At 48.0% G+C, this 20,276-nt stretch overlaps 1 protein-coding gene across 6 annotated transcripts in view; it reads left to right on the top strand.

Moving 5' to 3' along the window:
• Positions 1 to 20,276, top strand: part of PSAT1 (phosphoserine aminotransferase 1) — a 55,568-nt gene that overhangs the window by 20,059 nt on the left and 15,233 nt on the right. For 3 of the 6 annotated variants that reach the window (XR_014266090.1, XM_082471065.1, XM_082471062.1), the window contains exons 1-7: positions 685 to 841; positions 4,630 to 4,690; positions 5,628 to 5,697; positions 8,062 to 8,267; positions 9,100 to 9,272; positions 10,826 to 10,995; positions 18,559 to 18,687. Coding sequence is in view for 5 of the 6 variants with exons in the window: in XM_082471065.1 (XP_082327191.1) it covers positions 782 to 841; positions 4,630 to 4,690; positions 5,628 to 5,697; positions 8,062 to 8,267; positions 9,100 to 9,272; positions 10,826 to 10,995; positions 18,559 to 18,687 (869 nt within the window). In the remaining variant the exon portion in view is untranslated. Of the gene's footprint in view, positions 1 to 684; positions 842 to 1,139; positions 1,286 to 4,629; positions 4,691 to 5,627; positions 5,698 to 8,061; positions 8,268 to 9,099; positions 9,273 to 10,825; positions 10,996 to 18,558; positions 18,688 to 20,276 lie in introns of those variants that run through there. The other 3 variants (XM_082471063.1, XM_082471064.1, XM_082471066.1) reach the window with 2 other exon arrangements.

Here is a 20,276-nt window from a genome sequence, read left to right as displayed (position 1 = left end):
GAGGGGAAATAGAGAATCAGCAACTTAAAAGGACTTGCCTGGGAAGCATCTAGGCTTCCCAGGCCAAGGCTTCTCTCAGTGTCCTTGGCCGCCTCCATCCCTTAATCCTGCTTTAACCCTTGGCCCCTTGGTGTTTTGCAGAGAACCTCATGCCCCACGCACCCACCCCCGGCCCATAGTTCACCCTGCAATTCCATCCTTGGGGGCCCTTCCTCCCCCCTGGAGTATCTGGCGCCCATGGGGGTGCTTAGGAAAGTTTGGTCAATTAATGACCGCTGGTTCAAACAAATGCAACAGAGCCCAGTCCAGGGTCTGGTGAGGATGGGGGTGAGGGGTGATTTACTCCGCCATCTCCCAGTGCAGCCCAGAGAGAGGGGCTAGGGTCCGCGTTGGAGGACTGGAAAGCGCCTCATGAAGCGTGCAGAAGCACCAACGCAAGTTGGCAGGGGTAGCCTCCTCTCGCCGCCCAAGGTTCTCCGGTGGGCGCGCAGCCGAGCCGCCTGGCTGGTGCAATCTCCCGCGCGCCTTGCATTGATCAAAATGGGTTGAAACAGTAAACGCGAGGAGGAGCAACTGCTCTCGAGTCTCGACTGGGGAGCACGACCAATGGGGATGCGAGCCCCGTTGCGCGAACCAATCAGCGCAGGGCCAGCGACAGCGCGGGCCAATGGGGGCGCCGGCTCGGCGCTGGAAGAAAGCACCGAGTCGGCGCCGGCTGCAGACTTGCGCTGCCCACGCGATCTGTCCTTTCCAGCAGACTCCCAGTTCCCGCTTCCGCACCATGGACTCCCTGATGCAGGTGGTCAACTTCGGGCCCGGGCCAGCCAAACTGCCGCGCTCGGTAAGTCCCCCCTAGCGCGCGCCGGCAGGGCGGTCCGGGCGGGAGCAGGCGCGTGGGTGGCTGTGCATCCCTGCCCGGGGCTCCCGGATCCCCACCCCCTGCCCGGAGTTCCCCGAACGCTCTGCACTGGCGTGCACTCCCAGTTTACGATCTATCGTGGGTGGGCCTCTAGAAGAATACATTAGGGAAGGACCTCGGCGAGGCTTGCTTGTGCAGCTGTCGCTGGCGCCGGCTACGGGTGCGCCGCGTGCAGAACTCGGCCGGCCGGGGAGTGCTGGCTCGCTGCGCTGCGCACCTGCAAACTCCGGCGCTGTGCCTTCAATCCGGCCGGGCCGGGGGCGCGGCGGAAAAGAAAAAGCTCTCAACTCTGCGTTCGCCTCGTCCCGCAGTGCTACGAACCAGGCAGTGTTGAGTGGATGCGTGAATGGACACTGTGAATGAATGGTGAATGCGGATTGCGTTAACTGGAGGGAACTGCAAACTGGAGGCCCGCGCACGACCCCTCGGAAGCAGTGTTGCCTTTAGCCAGAACTTGGAAATGTTGCTTTTCAGAAATGTAAATTTAAAAGCCTTCAGTCCAGGGCAGGCTTTCCCTCCTTGTCTCTCAGATACCCCACCCGTCCCTAAAGCCTTTTTTCTCCTCTCTGTTTCATGCGTAGATTGTTTTTGTTTTTTTCAACTGGAGTGTCCCCTAAAGGCATTCTAATATTCAAATTCTGGTAGGCCTTGGGCTGCTAGCCCAGTTCGGTTCACTTTGTTCTGGAGCAAATGAATGACTGAATTCTCCCCTGGGCCATTGCCAGACCTTTCGAGTGCAAGTGGAACTTAACTCCCTGCCTTCCCAGCCCCCAGCCGGGTTCCGGCTCCTCCCCTAACCTCCAAAACCCACTCCCTCCACATCCATTCTCCCCTCCCACCGCCCAAGCTGTGAAGGAGGCCAAGTCTCTACTGTGCCTTGGACGCGCTGACCCCTGCCGCTGCTGTTACATTTTTATTTTTCTAACCAGGATGACTCTGATGATATGTTGTAGCAACATGGGGCATAGCCAAGTGCTTTACAATTATCTGGTGTTGAACTGAGTAGAATCTCCCTGGGACAGAGACTTCTCTGTGTTGTGATGAGAACAGAGAATCTTACAATTGTAGAAAGGAAAGGACATTTTGCTTTTCTGGGGGCAGCGCTCTTAGGAGCTGAGAGTACAGGGCTTCGTTTTTTCTTAGTTATTGCGGTCTGTTTTAGGTGAGATTCCCTGCCAGAGCTGTGCAAACGTTTCCTCTACCCTCACCGTTTTTTCCCTCTCTGTGTTTTGGAGTCTTCTGCGCATTTGTTTCCTGTGTAATTTGTTCTGCATTTATTATAAAGGCAGTTGTTATCAGTAGTACAATTACTTATTATTTATTTTCCTGGGAGGATTTATGCCCTCCTATGTGCTCTCCAAGCTGGCGGTGGGGGGGCAGATGTTGCTATTTATGTGTCTTCTTGATTTAATTGAAGTATAAGGATTAGAGAAGCTTTGCAAACTTTTTTTGACTGTAACCACAATGAAAAATATATTTCACAAAATGAGCAAGTACCTGCACATAATTAAAACAAAAGGCTTATGAAATATTTAGCCTAATGACTACAACATGCACAATTTTGTATTCTACTCTGCTCTGGTCTATTCTAGTCCATTAAAAAATTAGTTACGATCCACAAAAGTGGTTGCATTCTTCAGTTTGAAAAAAATAAACTCCACTGGATTAGAGGGGTATGCTTTTTGGGCAGAAGTTTTTAAAACTTGTTATAATGATTTTGGTTATAAACTTTTATAGATGTCTTTTCAAGGAATACTATCTATGAGAGAAATACAGTCTGAACAGAAGTTCAAGGATGATTCTATCAAAGACAGATGTTTGTATTTACTAAAGACAAGGATTTGCCAAAAGTTTGTTTGATCAGCCATTGCTAATGTGTCCAACAAAAACGATGACAAATTCTTGAACCTCTTTTTTTTGTCTCATTCTTTATTGTTAAAATGGTGTTTTTTCAGACAAGTTGCAATCCAGTTGAGATTATGTTTTTTTTTTTAATTTTAATTTTTCACTGCATTGGGTCTTCATTGCTGCACGCAGGCTTTTCTCTAGTTTCAGTGAGCGGGGGCTGCTCTTCGTTGTGGTGTGTGGGCTTCTCATTGCGGTGGCTTCTCTTGTTGCGGAGCACAGGCTCCAGGTGCCTGGGCTTCAGTAGTTGTGGCATGAGGGCTCTGTAGGTGTGGCTTGCAGGCTCTAGAGCGCAGGCTCAGTAGTTGTGGCGCACGGGCTTAGTTGCTCCGCGGCCTGTGGGATCTTCCTAGACCAGGGCTCGAACCCGTGTCCCCTGCATTGGCAGGTGGATTCTTAACCACTGAGCCACCAGGGAAGCCCTAGATTATGTTTTATGAGGTCTTTAGCCTGTATCTTTTAAGGGAACCTCCTTTGATGGCAGGATGCTTCTACAGAGGGTTTATCTCACCTATTTTGTGTACATTTTTAGAGCATTTCTTTCTCTCTTTTTACTTTATGGCAGGTCGCTCATACACAAAGGTAGAGAGGGAATACTATAACTAAATGCATGGACCCATCCAACATTTAACAACTAAGGACATTTTGCCAATCTTTTTTCCGCGCTCCCTCCCCCATACCCTCTTTCTCCCCTTCTGCCCCTGGATAATTTTAAAGCCAATCACAGATATCATGTCATTTCACTCGTAAACAATGCAGCATGCATCTCTGATAAGGGCTTTCTATTCTTCTTACTGAAGTGTGTATATCTATCTATCTATCTATCTACATCTATCTACATATATCTATGTAGATATATATATGAAATATGTGTTTTTCTTTCAGTGTGTAGTAATTTGCATTTTACTCGCCTTTGGGAAAAAAACAATGAGGCACCTCCCTAGCAAGTGAGCTATGTGTTTGGGGGTGGGGGTAGGGAATGAGCCTTTTCCCCCCACCCCCCGTTTCCTGGCACTGGTAGATTGGCCGTAAGATGGGTCCCACCTGTCCAGTTGTCCTTGTAAGGCAGAACGTGGTTATGGGATTGCAGTGATCTTACAAGATGGGTCAAGGGGCTGGACAGGGCATACAGCTAAGTACCTCTGGAGCCACAGCTGAGATTCCTCACCTGCAAATTGGGGATGAGAATATCACCTTCAGGGCTGTTGTTGAGGGGAGAGATCAGTACATCAGTACCCCTGACGAACCTTAATTCACAGCAGGTGCTTCCTAATTCCTGCCCACCCCACCCATCCCAGCAGACCAAAAAGATGGAAAATTGAGTTATCAGTTTAACTTGGGCCTAATTGATTTTTTTGTTGTCCCCCAGAACTTTATGCTTTTTGTGCCTTTGCTGTCAGAGTGCAAATGCAGTTGTGGAAGGGACATTTTTCTAGGGAATTAGACTTTTCCCAAAGATCTGAAGTTGACAGTTAAAGAATTGTTATCAGAAAACTTCTATACTTGATCTTTTTTTAAGTCCAAGTGAGTTTTTATCTCTAAGTAAATTCATGCCTTTGGAAAAACTGTGTCGTAGCATCAGTCACGTTGCATAATTTCACTCTCAACTTGAGTGTAAGTTGCATCATCGGGGCTCTGTGGGGATAGGGGGAGGAAGGGGATTGGCTGTGGGCAGGGACATAAGCTTCCTCACAGGCCTGGTGGGTGGATCCTCTCCCCTGTGCCTCCCCCACTGCAGTGTGTATGTCCAGAGCTGTGCACAGCATATTGAAATCATCTTAAATTTTCTTTTATTTTTTTTCTAGGTATTGTCAGAGATACAAAAAGAGTTATTAGACTACAAAGGAGTTGGGATTAGTGTTCTTGGTAAGATTTGCTTTTGGATTCTGTGAATGTCCAGGATTCAAAGGGAACCAATTAAAATGCATCATCAAGCCTAGAATTTCTACTGGGTCTTCCTGTAGGCCTTTGTAGATATATTTTTAAATTTTAATAACTTCCATAGCATGTTTGATCGAAACAATTTTGAAAGCAACATAAATGCTGGTGAGGGGTTTATATGTCTCAGCTTACTGTCGCATCATTGGTTTTTGCTATGCATAAGATCTGAGATCAAAAGATCCCGTACATTTGCATTAACAGTGCCCAAACATTTATAAAATGGCTTCACATTCATTTTATAGTTTTTGCTGTTCTTAAACATGAACTCATTAATGTTTAAAAGTACACAAGCCTTTTTTTGAAGATCTTGCATGTTAATAATTTCATGAAGTTTCTTTGAGTTCTAAAATTTACTTTTTTTTAAATTTAATTTTCTTTTTCTTTTTTGATATTTCCAAAGGCTACAGACTATTAAGAGATTGTGGGTTTAACTGTGTGCTCATTGCTATTAAATTTTGTTCCTGTGGATCTGGCACATGCACCTAGATTTCTGTGAAGTGAGAGCACAGTGTGGAATTTTGTGCTGTTGTCCTAAGGGCAGCCTTTGCACACAGTTCCTGTTTGTGAGAAAGATGTGAGTAATCAGAGACCAAAGGATAAATTAGTAGTACATGGCTCATTCAGTGAATATTGCCACTTTTGAAAAATCATTCTGCTGTGACAATAAGGTTAAAATGTTTGCAGTTTGAAAATCAATTTGGATTTTCCCTTAATGTAAGTGTGGCCCACAATTTGAATGGAAAATAACTGACATTTCCCGTTGTTATTTGATTTGTAAATTTTGTAGTTACAGCTATAGTTAACTTTTGTTGCTTTGGTTTTGAACTGGAATTTTTTTTCTTGTTTATCTTTCTTTCCACAGAAATGAGCCACAGGTCATCAGATTTCTCTAAGATTATTAGCAACACGGAGAACCTTGTGCGGGAATTATTGTAAGTTTAAAATTTTAAAGACAAAATTGTGTTATTCTTGTTTGGTAATCCATATACGTGGGTGTCTGTTGCATTATTTTCTAGACTCTGCTGTGTGTTCAGAATATTCTATTCTTACAAATAATCTTGTTAAGATTCTCCCAAATTCACTAGATCAGTACATAATGCTTTTTATTTGTTCCTCATCCTGGATTTGTATGTTTATTTTTATTTTATGTGGTTTTTCCAAAGATTTGAAATCATTGTATCTGGGAAAGATATTTTTAGCACTGTGGAAGTTAAACTGGCTTAAAAGGGATTTAAATGACAAAGAAGTGGTCATCTTTGTCAGCATAATTAACTATAACTTAGTTCACTGGCTCTTAAAGTATTGCCTCATACAACCTGTCAGAATCAACTCGTGGGGGAAGTATTAAAAAGTTCAAGTGCTGGGTCCCATCCAGACCTGTTGAATCAGAGCCTTTGTAGAAACTTCATTTTTAACGGGCTCTTTGGGCAATTTTAAGGGTTCTGAACTCTGGGAACTGCTTCTCAAATGAACTTTCCTAGTTATCTGCACTGCTTTTCTTACCCAGAGGAAACTGTGTTCTTAAATAGATTGCTGCTTAAAGGAGAGGTTTTATATAGTATATAAATATATTCACATAGACATATGAATACGGTCATCTTGAAAAAAAAACATTGTTTTTTTTGTTTTTTGTTTTTCTGCTCACAAAACTAGTGAATGTTCATGGTGGAAAGTTTAGGGAAAAAAGAAACTCACAAAATCAACCATAATTATCCATAACCCCACCAGTCAGGGGTAATCACTGTTAACGTTTTAGGGTCCATCCTTGCATTATTTCATTAACTAAATTGGAATTATACTAATTATTTAATAACCTTCCCTTTAAATTGCATTGATAAAATGCTTCAGATGGGGCGGGCTTGGTGACATTTTTGTGAGGAGCCCTCGAAACCCGTGCTAATGTCCGTGTTTGGAGCTGGTAATCATCTGCTTGGCTTAGCATGCCAGGGCTGCCTGCTGGGTCCCTGTCATGTTCACAGAACAATCGCATCCTTCATGGGGTGGGTACTTGGAATGTTGGCGCAAGAGATGTGGCATTTGACCCACACGCCTGTGAGCCTTTCCAGCTTGAACTTCTGGTTCAATTTATGGGCCGATTTCTTTGTACCCCTGTACCTAGACCTCTGTCTGGTGTCCTTCCATCCAGTTCTTGGCCTTGTTCACTGCCCTGCATCTGAATAACATAAACCAGGAACGCTGCCTTGGGCTGCCATCCTCCCAGCTGCTGAGAACCTCATGGTTAGAGTCTCCTGAGACCTGTCTGCGTGCTTTGCTAGCCTCCTGAGCCCTGGATATAGGCAGGCACGGTTCAAAACCAGATATATGCACACCATCCCTCGTGGTGGCGAGACCAAGACCCTCTCACATTGCCCTGCCCTTTGGTGCTTTCCTTACACCTCTGTGCTGGAGCTCTGTCCCTTGGCCGTCTGTGTAACCTGTTCCCAAGCTCTGACATTGCTCAAAGGCTTGGGTCCAGTTTCCCTGGCTTGAGCTGGCCTTAGCCTACTGCCTGTAGCCATGCCAATCATCATCTTAATTTTCCATGCTGCAATCAAATATTTTTGCTGTTAATCTTGATATATATTGGGTAGGTGATACATGCTTAGGTCTAAAGGATTATCAAAGATCCTCTACAGTGTCCACCTGGTTCATAGCATGGACCAGCACATATATACTTTTAGGACTTTTGGTTGCAAGTGACAGAAGCCCAACTCTTGGCTTACGCAAAAAAAAAAAAAGAAAGGAATGTATTATCTCATATAACAGAAAAGTGCAGGAGTGATTTAGGGGCTCACATGATGTCAGGAAGGTCTTTTTCTCCATCTCCTGGCTCTGCTTTTTTGTGTGTTGGCTTCACCAGATGGCCACCAGTGGTTGCAGGTTTAGCTCCTACGAGTTCTTTCTTTCCCTCAATAGAAACAGCTCCTCTTTTCTAGAAGTCTGGATCCAGGTCTCAGAACCAAACCCCACTGGCCAGCTTGGGTCACGTGCTCATCCCCTGGAGCTGGGATTGGCCACCCCTGAAGCAGGTGGACCGAGAGTGGCAGCCAGTGCTTCCCTAAAGGAACAGCAGGGTGTTACTAGCTCTGTCCAAAGAGTAACCATAAGCTTCCACGACAGGGCCCAGTAAAATATCTGTGCACGGAATTGAGTAGATAAATGACTGGGTTGGGGAAGGCAGAGATGGGGCTTGACCATCGTTCTTGTAGTGTATCCACCCCAGGGTAAAGTGCTGGAAGAGCATCACTCATTCTCAATTTTTGACCCTGTTCACTGTCACCTCTGCTTCTGCCCAGAGCCATTCCAGACAACTACAAGGTGATTTTTGTACAAGGAGGTGGGTGTGGCCAGTTCAGTGCTGTCCCCTTAAACCTGATTGGCCTGAAAGCAGGAAGGTGTGCCGACTATGTGGTGACGGGATCCTGGTCAGCTAAGGCCGCGGAAGAAGCCAAGAAGTTTGGAACTGTGAATATTGTCCACCCCAAACTTGGGAGTTACACGAGTAAGTGCTGGGAGCTGAACTGGACAGTGAAATGCTGGCTGGCAGGTGGTCCCTCCTCAGCTAGCAGGTCACCCCTGCCCCAGGCAATTCTTTCGTCCCCTTGTCGGTAGTTAGTTTGATACCATTTAGATTGGCTGCCTGTTCCTGTTAAGATTACTAACTGGCTGCTGCAGAAAGAGTATGCCTAGGCTGCTGACTTAGCTGCAAAGCCCAGGGGCTGGTTTGGCTTTAGGTATGGCTTGATCAAGGGCCGCCAACAGTGTCTCCCGGTTCTGGTGTCTTTCCCTGTCTCCTCCACAGTCAGGAAAGCTGCCCCCTCCTTTTTAGAAGATGGCTGCAGCTGCTCCTGACCTTATATTCTCCCACGTTTCAATGCCTTTGCTCATGCATTTCCAGTAACAGTCTCATGTCTCCTGTGTCCCATTCTGTATCAGTCAAGCGACCTTGCCTGAGTTGCATTGTACCTTCAGGGCTGTGGGTGGAATTGGTTCTACTGGAACTACATGGGCTGAGAGTCACGGAGGCTGACGCCCACAGGAAACTGTCAGTGGACATAGGATGGATGGATACTGGGCAACAAGGAAAAAACCCAAATACCACGCCATTCTTGAAGACTGTTTGCCCCCCATAACAGTCAAAGGGGTGGGATGGGTCATCCCTTTAGGCTGTTGGTGGTGATTGTAATGTAAGATGGATAGGGTGCTTTCACTTGTGAATGCTCTGGGATCTGTCTTCCCCTGCTAGGGGAGGGTGTCATTCCTGGTTGCCTCCTATCTCCCTAAGGAAAGAGGGGAGGAAACGTGTGGAGTCCCCAACTTGTCTCCTGTGATAGAAATTCCAGATCCGAGCACCTGGAACCTCAGCCCAGACGCCTCCTATGTGTATTACTGCGCCAATGAGACCGTGCACGGAGTGGAGTTTGACTTTATCCCTGATGTCAACGGAGCAGTGTTGGTCTGCGACATGTCCTCAAACTTCCTGTCCAAGCCAGTGGATGTTTCCAAGGTAGAGTGTAAAAGAGGCCTGCGCCAGCGGGGGGCGGGGCAGGGGGAACCAGCCTCTCGGTTTCTCTAAGGACATTTTAATATATACCAGAAAAGGGAAGGGCTGACAGTGTTGGTTGTCAGAATGTTTACGTCCTGACGTTCCCAGCCCTGTGTTAATCGTCGTCTCCCAGGGGTCCCACTTGAGTCCTTGGGGAATTCATCTGCCTCTGAGAGTGGCGCTTAGAAAATTCTTTTGTCAACATCTTGGGAGTTACTTGCTGTCATCAAGGAAAGGTGTGCCTTATCCAAGCTTAGGGGGCTATGAAGGAGCCCCACCTTGCTTTGTACCCAGCTCAGCTCCAAGAGCATGGACATGACATGTAGATTTCTGAGCAGCTCCCCAGGGTGGGCACTGGGAGGAGTGCCCCAGGTGCATGCCATGGGGGGTACGATAGCTGTAAGGAGTTTAAAACAAACTGACTAAGAAGTAGTCTGCCTTTTAAAAAGTTGTGGTAAAATATACTTAACCATAACTTTACCATTTTAACTATTTTTAAGCGTACAGTTCAGTGGCATTAAGTACACACACACTGTTGTGCAGCCATCACCACCATCCATCTCCAGAACTTTTTCTTCCCAAACTGAAACTCTGTCCCCATTAAACAATAACCGCAGTCCTCCCTCCCCCCAGCCCCTGGCAACCACCATCCTACTTTTTTTTACTGGTCTCTGTGAATTCGACTGTTCTAGATAACCTCATGTAAGTGGAATCATGCAATATTTGTCCTTTTCTGTCTGGCTTATTTCACTTAGCATAATGTCCTCAGGGTTCGCCCATGTGGTAGCATGTCAGAACTTCATTTCTTTTTAAGGCTGAGTAATATTCTGTTGTATGGATGTACACATTTTGTTTATAGCCTGCTTTTTATTTTCACTCACCATGCACTGGCAATTCTAAACAATGTCAACTATAAAATACTCCCTGTCGAGCCACACTGTTCCCCCGTCCTCCCATTTGGGATGCCACTGAATTTTCCTACAGGTTTCATGGGGAGACATGGAAGAGGGTTCTACATCTTACACGAAAAAATTTCCCAAAGTATCTTTAAACATCTTTTTTTTTCTAAAATTTCTTCTCTCTCAGGCAGCTTGTCCCATTATTTCTCAGTATCTTCTGATTATCCCTTTATACAAATATAAATGGATAAAAAAATTGATTTCTTTAGGGTACCAAGGACAGCAGCCTTATTTTAAAGATGGGCTTGGACGTAGAAAAGAGGTATACTAGAGTGAATACAAATAGATACAAGGTCTCCACAGTGATGGGTTTGGGCTGGCCCCTCCCTGGAGAGAAGGATCAGACAGATTTGTAATCTGCAGGCTCTGAACTCCTGTGTATCGATTTGCTGTCCCGGATAGAGATTCCTTTAGAGAAGGGAATGCACTCCGAACAGGATTAAAATAGAGTCACTTCCTCATAAAAATTGTGCTTTGGAAGGAGATTGGGAAGTTTGACTACATTTATGAAAAATGACCCAGTGCATCTAGAACAGCAGGCTTTCTCTTTTGCAGTTTGGTGTGATTTTTGCTGGTGCCCAGAAGAACGTTGGCTCTGCAGGGGTCACGGTGGTGATCGTCCGAGATGACCTGCTGGGGTTCGCCCTCAGAGAGTGCCCCTCGGTCCTGGATTACAAAGTGCAGGCTGGAAATAACTCCCTGTATAACACACCTCCCTGCTTCAGGTAACTCCAGGGTATGGCTTGGGGACCAGTGAGGAGGTCTCAGTATTTCCCATCAATACTAGTTGACTTTTTAAAGTAGGGCATGATGCCACGAATCAGTGATCTAATAGCCCAGATATCCTATTAGGATTCTCTGCCCAGCTCACCTCTCCCTCGTCCCCCTCTGTGCATTGTTTGATCAGCTTTCCTTGCCTTTCTTTTGGGGTGTTTTTGTTTGATCTTGGTAGCCTTGGTGGTTCACCATTAACCCAAAAGCTTTCTGCACATGAAGTGTCATGCTTGCATCTCAAACAACCAGTGCGGCTTTGGAGAAGGACTTTCAGAGGCCGGACTACTGGTCTTTTTCTTTCCTTACTGGGTCTGCTTGAAGCTGGCTGCCTGGCATCGAACACACTGGCTGGAACAAACACCTCTCTGGTTTTTCACCCATTCTGCAGGGGTCCTATTAGCCTGGCTTCCCCTTATCCGAGTGAGAGGCTGCATTACAGCACTTTTGGGGAGAGTAAGGCTACCCCACCGTACAGTCTTTTAACTCCCAGACTCAGGTAGCTTGTGAAAATCTTTGTGACACCTAGGATTTAGCAATGGCCTGAGAGATTTTACTATTAACAAGCTGTGTGACCTTGGGCAAGTTGCTTAACCTATCTGTGCAACAGGTGTCTCCAGGAGTCATTGGTTGCTGTGAGGATTGAATGATTAATACATATGTATAAAATGTGCTTGGTGAGTGCCTGGCTCTCAGTGACTTATACATGTTAGCTTCTGTATTATTATTGTGGTTGCTGTTTTATCCCCAGCCTTAGCAGCGGGGATAAAAGAGCCAGAGTTTATAGATTATCTTATCTTTCCAGGGCAGCTATGATGTAAAATAGTCATGTGTATGACCCTCTTAATCTCCCAAGCACCCTAGGAGGTGGGTACTCTTATTATTATTCCCATTTTGCAAGTGAAGAAGCCAAAGCCATACTTCAAGAAGTGGCATAGCCGGGGTTTGAACCCAGGCGATCTGGCTTGAGAGCCCAGGTGTGCACACTCTGTATCTTTGTGCTCTTCACAAGCGAAACTCTCAGTGTGGGCTTGTGTTGGAAAGATCCCATCTCTGGAGAACGGTTGGCTGCTGGGAGTCCAGCTCTCTGAGTCTCCCGGGTTTTCCAGGGATGGTAGAAGTTCTCTTAAAAGAGCGGATGAAGAGGGGTTCGGGCCCTTTTTTTTTTTTTTTTTTTTTGATTTATAGGAGAGATTTATTTGAAGAAATATTACAACATATAAAAACTACATAAAGACGTAATTTCCACTCATACAGCGGTAAATTTGATATAATGCATAATAAAAAACTTTTAAAATCCAGAACGGACAAAGTACTGCACAGTTTCATCACTAAGTCAAATTAGTTGATAAGCAAATCTCACAGAAGAGCTTCATGTCAGCCAAGGCCACAAACACCGCGTACAACACATCTGAACTGACAGATTGACATGTTAAAAATACAACAATACAGGCTGCGGCTCCGTGGGGTTGGGGCTTTGTTAGAGGTCTCCCTCTGAGGCGCTGCCTGCAGGAAGTTTCTTCCACGTAATTTACCAGAGGAAGAAAGGAGCTTTTTCCGAAGCTAGAATTCTGATGGAAATGTTTGCTGGTTTTCTGTGCGGCTCACATGGGCCGGCGCAGCTCCTCGCTTTGTGTCCCCTGCTTTCCTCAGGGCGCGGAGGGGGTTCCAGTGCTTGCTCTCCTGGTCACCTGTCGATCCCACTCTGTTTCACCCCGGTTGAAAGTGCTTCTGAAGTGCCTGGTAGGGATTGGGGGGCAGGGCTGAACCTGTCTCACCTGCCCGTCTTATCTCTGGGGTTTCTGGCAGTGGGAAAACCCGTGACCACCGGCCAACTGGGAAAGGAGCACTGCCGTGCTGAGCGGTGCAGGGTGGCTGGGGAGCCTGAATGCAGGGCCCCTGGAGAAAGAGCTTCGGCTCCAGGCTGCGAGGTGGCAGGAGGTGGTGGGAGGCGTCTGTCCTTACCTGTTAGGACGTGCAGCCAGGGCCTGGCTTGCGGGCAGGTGAGTCTTTCCAGGGGGGCAGAGGCCACCACAGCTCCGCGAGTGAGACGGTAGGAGAAGTCAGGGAGAGCCCTGGCCCTGAAATGGGGCCTGAAACGGGGCTGAGCACAGGCTGGAGGAGCAGGGGGAGCTGTCCTGCCCTCTGGCACCTTCTCCACGAGTCACCTGGAAGTACATTTTTTAAAACTCTAATGGATATGTGTTAAGATGCAGTCGGTTAATATTAGAGTGAAAAATCAGCAGAAACAGTGAGAAAGCAGGTCAGTCTGTCTAGTGGGAGATAAAAAGGTCTGGAGTCAGACCTGGTGGGCACTGAGAGAAAGTCCTCCTGTGAGTGACTCAGAGAGGGTCACTCCCCTACCAGCCCCTGTGCAGGCCTCCACCCCAAGGCCCTGACCGGTGGGGCCAGCTGGCCAACCTGGGCACCTGGGGGTGGGGCACAGGCTGGGGGAGGGCAGATACTCCCCGCCCAGAGCCTTCCTGCCCGAAGAGTGGGCTCAGCCAGACACCCAGAAACAAGGGTGGAAAAGGGGCGAAGTTTCCTCTCCAGACAGATCAGAAGAGTCAACACTGAGATCATCTCGGGGCAGGATCGCTAGTAGTATTTGATCAGAATCATATAAACGTGGAGGACCAAAGAGATTGGGTTAAAGGTATTCTGACCCAAGACACCCCTTGGTGTCTTGCTTTCCTTTACCCCGAAAGAAGAGAAAAGGAAAAAAGTAAGTCTGGGGGCTTCCCTGGTGGCACAGTGGTTAAGAATCTGCCTGCCAATGCAGGGGACACAGGTTCAAGCCCTGGTCCGGGAAGATCCCACATGCCGCGGAGCAGCTAAGCCCGTGAGCCACAACTACTGAAGCCCGTGTGCCTGGAGCCTGTGTTCCGCAACAAGAGAAGCCACCGCAGTGAGAGGCCCTCAGCAACTAGAGAAAGCCCGTGCACAGCCACGGAAGACCCAACGCAGCCAAAAAATAAATAAATAAATAAAACAGATCTATTTTAAAAAAATTTAAAAAACAAAAAAAGTGAGTCTGTATAATTGAGTAGTTACCCTAAATCTATGACTTGAAAAACTTAGATTTCATTTGGGGTACTTCAGCTTTCAAGATTAGAAACTTGTAGCTCAAGGCAGTGAGAACGAGCAGTGCATGGAGAGAGGAAGCTTTGTGTAGAACACCCTCCCCAGGCCCTAGATGTAAGGGGGCAAGGCGCCCAGAACACTGCAACTTTGTATCACATGGAAGTCCTTGAAAGTGTCCCAAGTTTGAAAAGAAGCTCTTTTTTTACTTTTAAACTCCGAGCCAAGTGACCACAGGCCCTGGGCGGTTGGAACTGAGCCCTCCTGTAGTTGCCTGTAGCCCTGAGCAGTGAATTGGGGTGGAATAAAGGACCGCGTGGGCGTTCTGTTTAACCCTTTAGTGGAACGCACTAAGCCCAGTTCATGGACAAGCAAACGGATGCCTAAACTTCCCTTCTAAGCCCACAAGACATTTTTACTTACCACGACTAACTAGCTGTAGTGTGAGGTAAAGTAACTAATAAGAAACAAAATGACCCCACTGACCCAGGCCGCCTTACTTATCAGCATAGGAGTGTGGGCTGCCAAAGGGGCCTAGTTCTTCAGAGCAGCCAGGGAGAGTTTCCCGGGGAACTTTCTGGTGTGCTTTTCTAATCCCTAGTGCCCACAGAATATTTCGTGTTGCCTTAAAAAATTAACACATGGTCTTGGCAAAGATTCCCGAGGCGAGCAGAGCCTGCGGGGTAACCACTGTTAAGGGCTTGCTGTGTAGGGCATATGCAAACAGAGCCGTATATTTAATTATGCAGATGGAACTTTACCATATAGGCTGTTCTGTGAATCCTTTTTTCTATCCAGCAATGTACTGTGAACACTGCCATGTCAGCTCAGACGCCTGCCTTTTTTCCCCCTTTGAACTGCTGAGTGATATTCCAGAGAATGGATCTGCTGTGATTCATGTAGTCATTTAGCGTGCAGGCTGAGACAGTGTGCCTGCCCTGTGTGGGGCGGGGGCATTTTAGAAGTGAAGCCGTGCATCAGTTAAAAGTTAAATCTGGTGAGTGGGGACCAGGTTTCAAAGCTGCATAAGCATTTTAGGGCCCCTGTGTTTTGAAGGTTTCGGATTGTATGGGGGTAGCAGCACGAGTTAATAATGCATCGGAAGCTCCAGTCGACTCACGAGGCCGGACATCCTTCCACTCCGGGGGCATCTGGTCTCCAGGAGAGCCTGCTTCCTCTGAGCCCCCTACCTCACGCTGCGGCTTTCTAGACCGAGGCTGAAGGTGCTGGTTCTGGGCAGCGTGTAAAATGGGTGGGCTTTCTGCTGGCTGTGCCTGCTCGGATCTCATTAAGATGAGCCAGAGAGCGTGGGCAGTGAGTCTGGGCATAGGGGTGAGTCACACACCAAGAGGGAAGTGTGTTGGTGCTGAGGTCTGGCTGGGACTGTGGACCTGGCCTGAGCCTTTGCTGCAGCCTTGATTTGATGAATCAAATAGCAGCAGCTTGGGAGCTCTGGGGTAACAGAGCTGCAGGTAGAAGTGAAGCTCGGCTTCCAAAAAGAGCCGTTGAGCAGGCAGGCACCCGCAGGTGGCTCGGTGTGTTGCGATCGTGTGGCAGGGTGTGTTTCTGTGGTCTGTGGGGGAGTGCGCAGTTTGGGGTTAGGTGGAAATTCGAGAGCACCTTACGGAACAGAGAAGTGGGAGGGCAGCACCGCATCTGGAACACATGGCTACACGTCCACACACGCGCATGTGTGCTGTGATGCCCCTGTGGCGGCTGCTCTTGGCAGCTGTGTCTATGTGGCTTGGTGCCAGCCTGGCTGCCCCGCTGGCAGGTGAGAGAGTGGGTGAGGGTCCTGGAACCCCTAGTAAACCAGAGGCCTTTGCTACTGTGAAAAGAGCTGGGGCTTTGGAGTCAGACCAACTGGGGTTGGAGTCCTGGCTTTCTCAGCCACTTATTAGATGACTTTAGCCAAGTAAAGCTGTCTGAGCCTGTTTCCTCACCTGTAAAGTGGGATAATGGCAGCTCTGGCCTCGGATTTTTTTGATCAGTAAAAGGGAGAGTCCTGGACCGCTGAATAGTCCTTCCCTTCTCTTACTTTCTTCTTTCTCCTTTGCCCCTCTGATTTCGCAGTCTTTATCCAGAGAGCTCCAGCCGAGGCTGTGAATTATTCAGAGGCTGTTTTCTGCTTTGAGCTCCCTCGCCGCTGCCCCCAGCTGCCGTTTCTCCTTCCGCCCAGGGCTGTCTGGGGAGCCAGGCCGGGGAGGCTTCCACAGGGGCTATCGCACGGCTCTGGGTGCTGGCTGCTCCCTGCCCAGTGCCCGCTGGGCAGCCCAGTGTGGGCTCTGCTACCTCCTGGGGTAGAAACGCCGGGATTCTCCACGCACCTGGAGGCAGTGAACGAGCCAGTCAAGTATCTTGGGCTTCCCTGGGACAAGCTTCTGGTGTTCGAGCGTTTTCCCCTCCCCACCCTGTCATGGTGTTAGTAAGTAAACGAGGAGGCAGCTGTGTCTGGGGGTCCCTACCCCAGATCTTTGCGGGACATTGATGCTCAGCAACTAAGTTTGCACAGATTCTTGTGGGGGACCTTTGTCCCACTCAGAGAGAGGCCATAGCTGAGCACGGACCTTTTCCACACTCCCAGTTCGAGGAGGATGGTCTCTTTTCCCCGGGAGACCTCTGCTCCTGTCCCGTGGGCTTTCAGTGAGGTGCACAGAGAGCCCTCAGCACCTTTTTATTTTTTATTATTTTATTATTTTTTAATTTTTTGGCTGTGCCGCGTGGCATGTGGGATCATCGTTCACTGACCAGGGATCGAACCTGTGCCCCTTGCAGTGGAAGTGCGGGGTCTTAACCATTGGGCCGCCAGGGAAGTCCCCTCAGCACCTTTTTTAAACAGAGGGGCTTTCAGAAGATCACTGGGAAAACCATCCGCGGCTCTTCAACGTCTTGTGTTTTGGGCTTAGTTTTGAGCACTTAACTAGTAAAGATACTACTAACTACACCTGCCATGTGCCAGCCCTGCACTAAGCACTTCACCCAACCCATTTCCTGCAGTCCCCACAAGAGCACTGAGGTCTCTAAGTGACAGAGTTGATATTTTGTCTCGGTAGACGATGCACCCAAGCGCTATGAAGGGCCGAGGTGCAGCGGGTTCTCCCGGAACCAGGGACCCGAATCCCACCCCATCTGCACTCCTGTGTCTCAGATGAGCCTCCTTCAAATGTTCCTTGTCGCTGTTACCTCATAACTCACCGTTTCCCCAACACACAGTCCTGCCTCTTCTCATTCCCAATTCAGAAAAGCCTATGGAGGGCTCTGATTGGTCCAACTCTGAAACCAGGGGAGCAAGGGACCCCGCTGGATCCTCCTGCTGGGTGGGAGGGTGGAGTTAGGAAGAGCAGGGCAGCTAAAATGCTGGGTGTCCAGCGTCGGTGGGTAGGCCTCCCTGTTTGCAGGTGGGAAAGTCGAGGTCTGGATCTCTGGGCTGACTAATCCTGGGTAGCCTGTTAGGGGCAGCTCTGGGACTAGAGTCAGGACGGGGACTTGGAGCCCAGGCTCTTAGGCACTCTGCCAGCCTGCCTCCGCCCGCTGGTGGGCTGTGCAGCAGGGCTTTGCGGGAGGAAAGGTGAGCACTGTGCTTCCAGCCTTCCAGGACTGCAGGGCCCAAGACACGGGCACCTAGGAATAGAAAATAAAGAGCCAGTGGTAAAAACTAGGGGAAGTGTGGGCGTTCAGAAAGTGAAGAGTTAACTGGTGGGGGTGGGGAGCTAGGTGTCTGAGGATGCTTGTGGCAGGGATAAAATGTCAGCAGGGGTGGAGACAGGGAGCTGTGTTCCCGGTGTCATGAAGAGTTTGCGTTCGGGCTTGGGCTGGACAGGTGGGCACCGATGTGACCTCTAGTGAAGAGTCTAATTAACCCTCTTTTCTGAATGGCCCTCAGGGGCCTAGAGTTGGGTTGATCTTCGTGTTTGCTCTGTGACACGCTCTTGTCCTTGGTGTACACATGGCCCACTTTCATCTTGTCTGTGTCTAAGGGTGTCTGTAAGTCTGTTTTAGTACAACTTCAGACTGTTTGCTTGGATGTCCTTCCACTTGTGCAAAGCTGAACTCAATGGATATATGTACTTTTTAAAAATTTATTTATTTATTTATTTATTTAACATCTTTATTGGAGTATAATTGCTTTACAATGGTGTGTTAGTTTCTGCTGTGTAACAAAGTGAATCAGCTATACATATACATACATCCCCATATCTCCTCCCTCTTGCGTCTCCCTCCCACCCTCCCTATCCCGCCCCTCTAGGTGGTCACAAAGCACCGAGCTGATCTCCCTGTGCTATGCGGCTGCTTCCCAACAGCTATCTATTTTACATTTAGTAGTATATATAAGTCCATGCCACTCTCTCACTTTGTCCCAGCTTACCCTTCCCCCTCCCCGTATCCTCAAGTCCATTCTCTACGTGGATATATGTATTTTTTACTCTTTATTTTAGCATCTATGTCATGGGCTTGGTCCTGGAGTGGATTAAGAACAACGGCGGTGCAGCAGCCATGGAGAAGCTTAGCTCCATCAAATCGCAAATGATTTATGATATTGTTGATAATTCTCAAGGATTCTATGTGTAAGTTGATGGGGTTTTATCTCACATTTTGCCTCTTGTGAACTTAAAAATGTGTATATGCCATGTCCTTTTGGAACGTGGATGCAGCCACCTTTCTCTGAGGCACTGAAGTCCGCAGGAGCATGAGTTAGGTAAGTCTTCCCTCCTGCATCCCATTCCCAGGAATCCCGGGCTTTGGGACCTGTCTCCCAATGGGTGGTAACGTTTCTCACACCACAGACCCCGGGGGCAGACCCCTCTCCCCAACCTCACCTCCTCTGTATGTCCCCTGGGGACAAAACACATACTTGCCGGAAGCTCTCAGCTTTACCTCAGGACTCACTGGAGACCCTTGGTATAAACACCCACTCCTGGCTCCTCCTCTGGGTTATTTACCCTTTTAGGAAAGTTTACTCTTTCGCTTATTACAGGACAAATGCTCCCATCCCAGGCCTGCAGTTGGTGAATGGAATTGGCTCTGGTGTGAGTTGACTCCTAGTTAAATGTTTTTGTGACTAATTGATTCATGAACGTGTGTTGACCGCTGGACCAACGCCAGAGAACGTATGGGCCTGGTATTGATCTCTTAGGGCTGCCAGAGCAAAGTACCACTAGCTTGGTGGCTTAAAACAAGAGAAATTTATTTTCAGTGTTCTGGAGTCCTGGAGTTCAAAGGCAAGCTGTCAGCAAGGCTTTGCTCCCTCCAGAGACTCCAGGAAAGAATCCATTCCTTGCCTCTTCCAGCTTCCAGGGGCTTCAGGCATTCCTTGGCTTGTGGCTGCCTCAGCCCAGTCTCTGCCTCTGCCTTCACATGGCCTCCTCCTTTCTTGTGTGTCTTGTCTTCTGTCTCTTACAAGGTCATTGGATTTAGGGTCCACCCAGATAATCCAGGATGATTGATCTCATCTAGAGATCTTAGCTTAATTGCATCAGCAGAGACCCTTTTTCCAGGTCACATTCGCAGTTTCTGGAGGTGAGCACGTGGATAAACCTTTGCAGAGGCCACTGTTCAACCCCCTACAACAGGCCTGTCACCAAAATGCCAGATATAAAGTACCTAGTACAGTGCCTGGCACACAAGGAGCTTGACAGAGGATGTTTTCATTTGCTTTTCCCCACCTTGAAGGAGGGGACAGCTGTGGGAGGACCAGACTTTATGCTCTGTATGCACGTGTGTTTATACACATACATGCGTAAACACTTACACTCATTTGCCAAGCCAGGACCCCTTTCTTAGCGGCATTTACTCTTTGGAGTTCAGTGTGTTGTAAGAAAAAATATCTGGCTGACAATAACAAGGGAATTTTCACTCTTTTAAGAATTTAGTGGGCCTCGTAGGACAAAAAAATGGTGCCTCAAGAATTGTGTGTTTTACCCAAGATTTGCTAAGACATCTCCATAACCATCCATGGGTGGGGTTGTACTTTTGGGACAGCCCTAACTGCTGCTGTCCCCTCTGCCCTTAAATGCCTGCCTGCTCCTATGAGTTCTTGGCTTGCAATGACACCCCAGCCACAAGCCCTCAGGGAGTCTGGCTTGGCTGAATGACTTGACCTTTGGGGTCCTCTTCCACATGCCATCTGGGGGAAGGGGTACACACTGTGCATTTC

Source organism: Balaenoptera physalus (assembly GCF_965194825.1).
Source record: "Balaenoptera physalus genome assembly, chromosome: 7".
In the NCBI taxonomy this organism is placed as follows: Eukaryota; Metazoa; Chordata; class Mammalia; order Artiodactyla; family Balaenopteridae; genus Balaenoptera; species Balaenoptera physalus.
The sequence above is the reverse complement of the archived record's forward strand: the minus strand, read 5'-3'. Positions and strand labels throughout refer to the sequence as shown.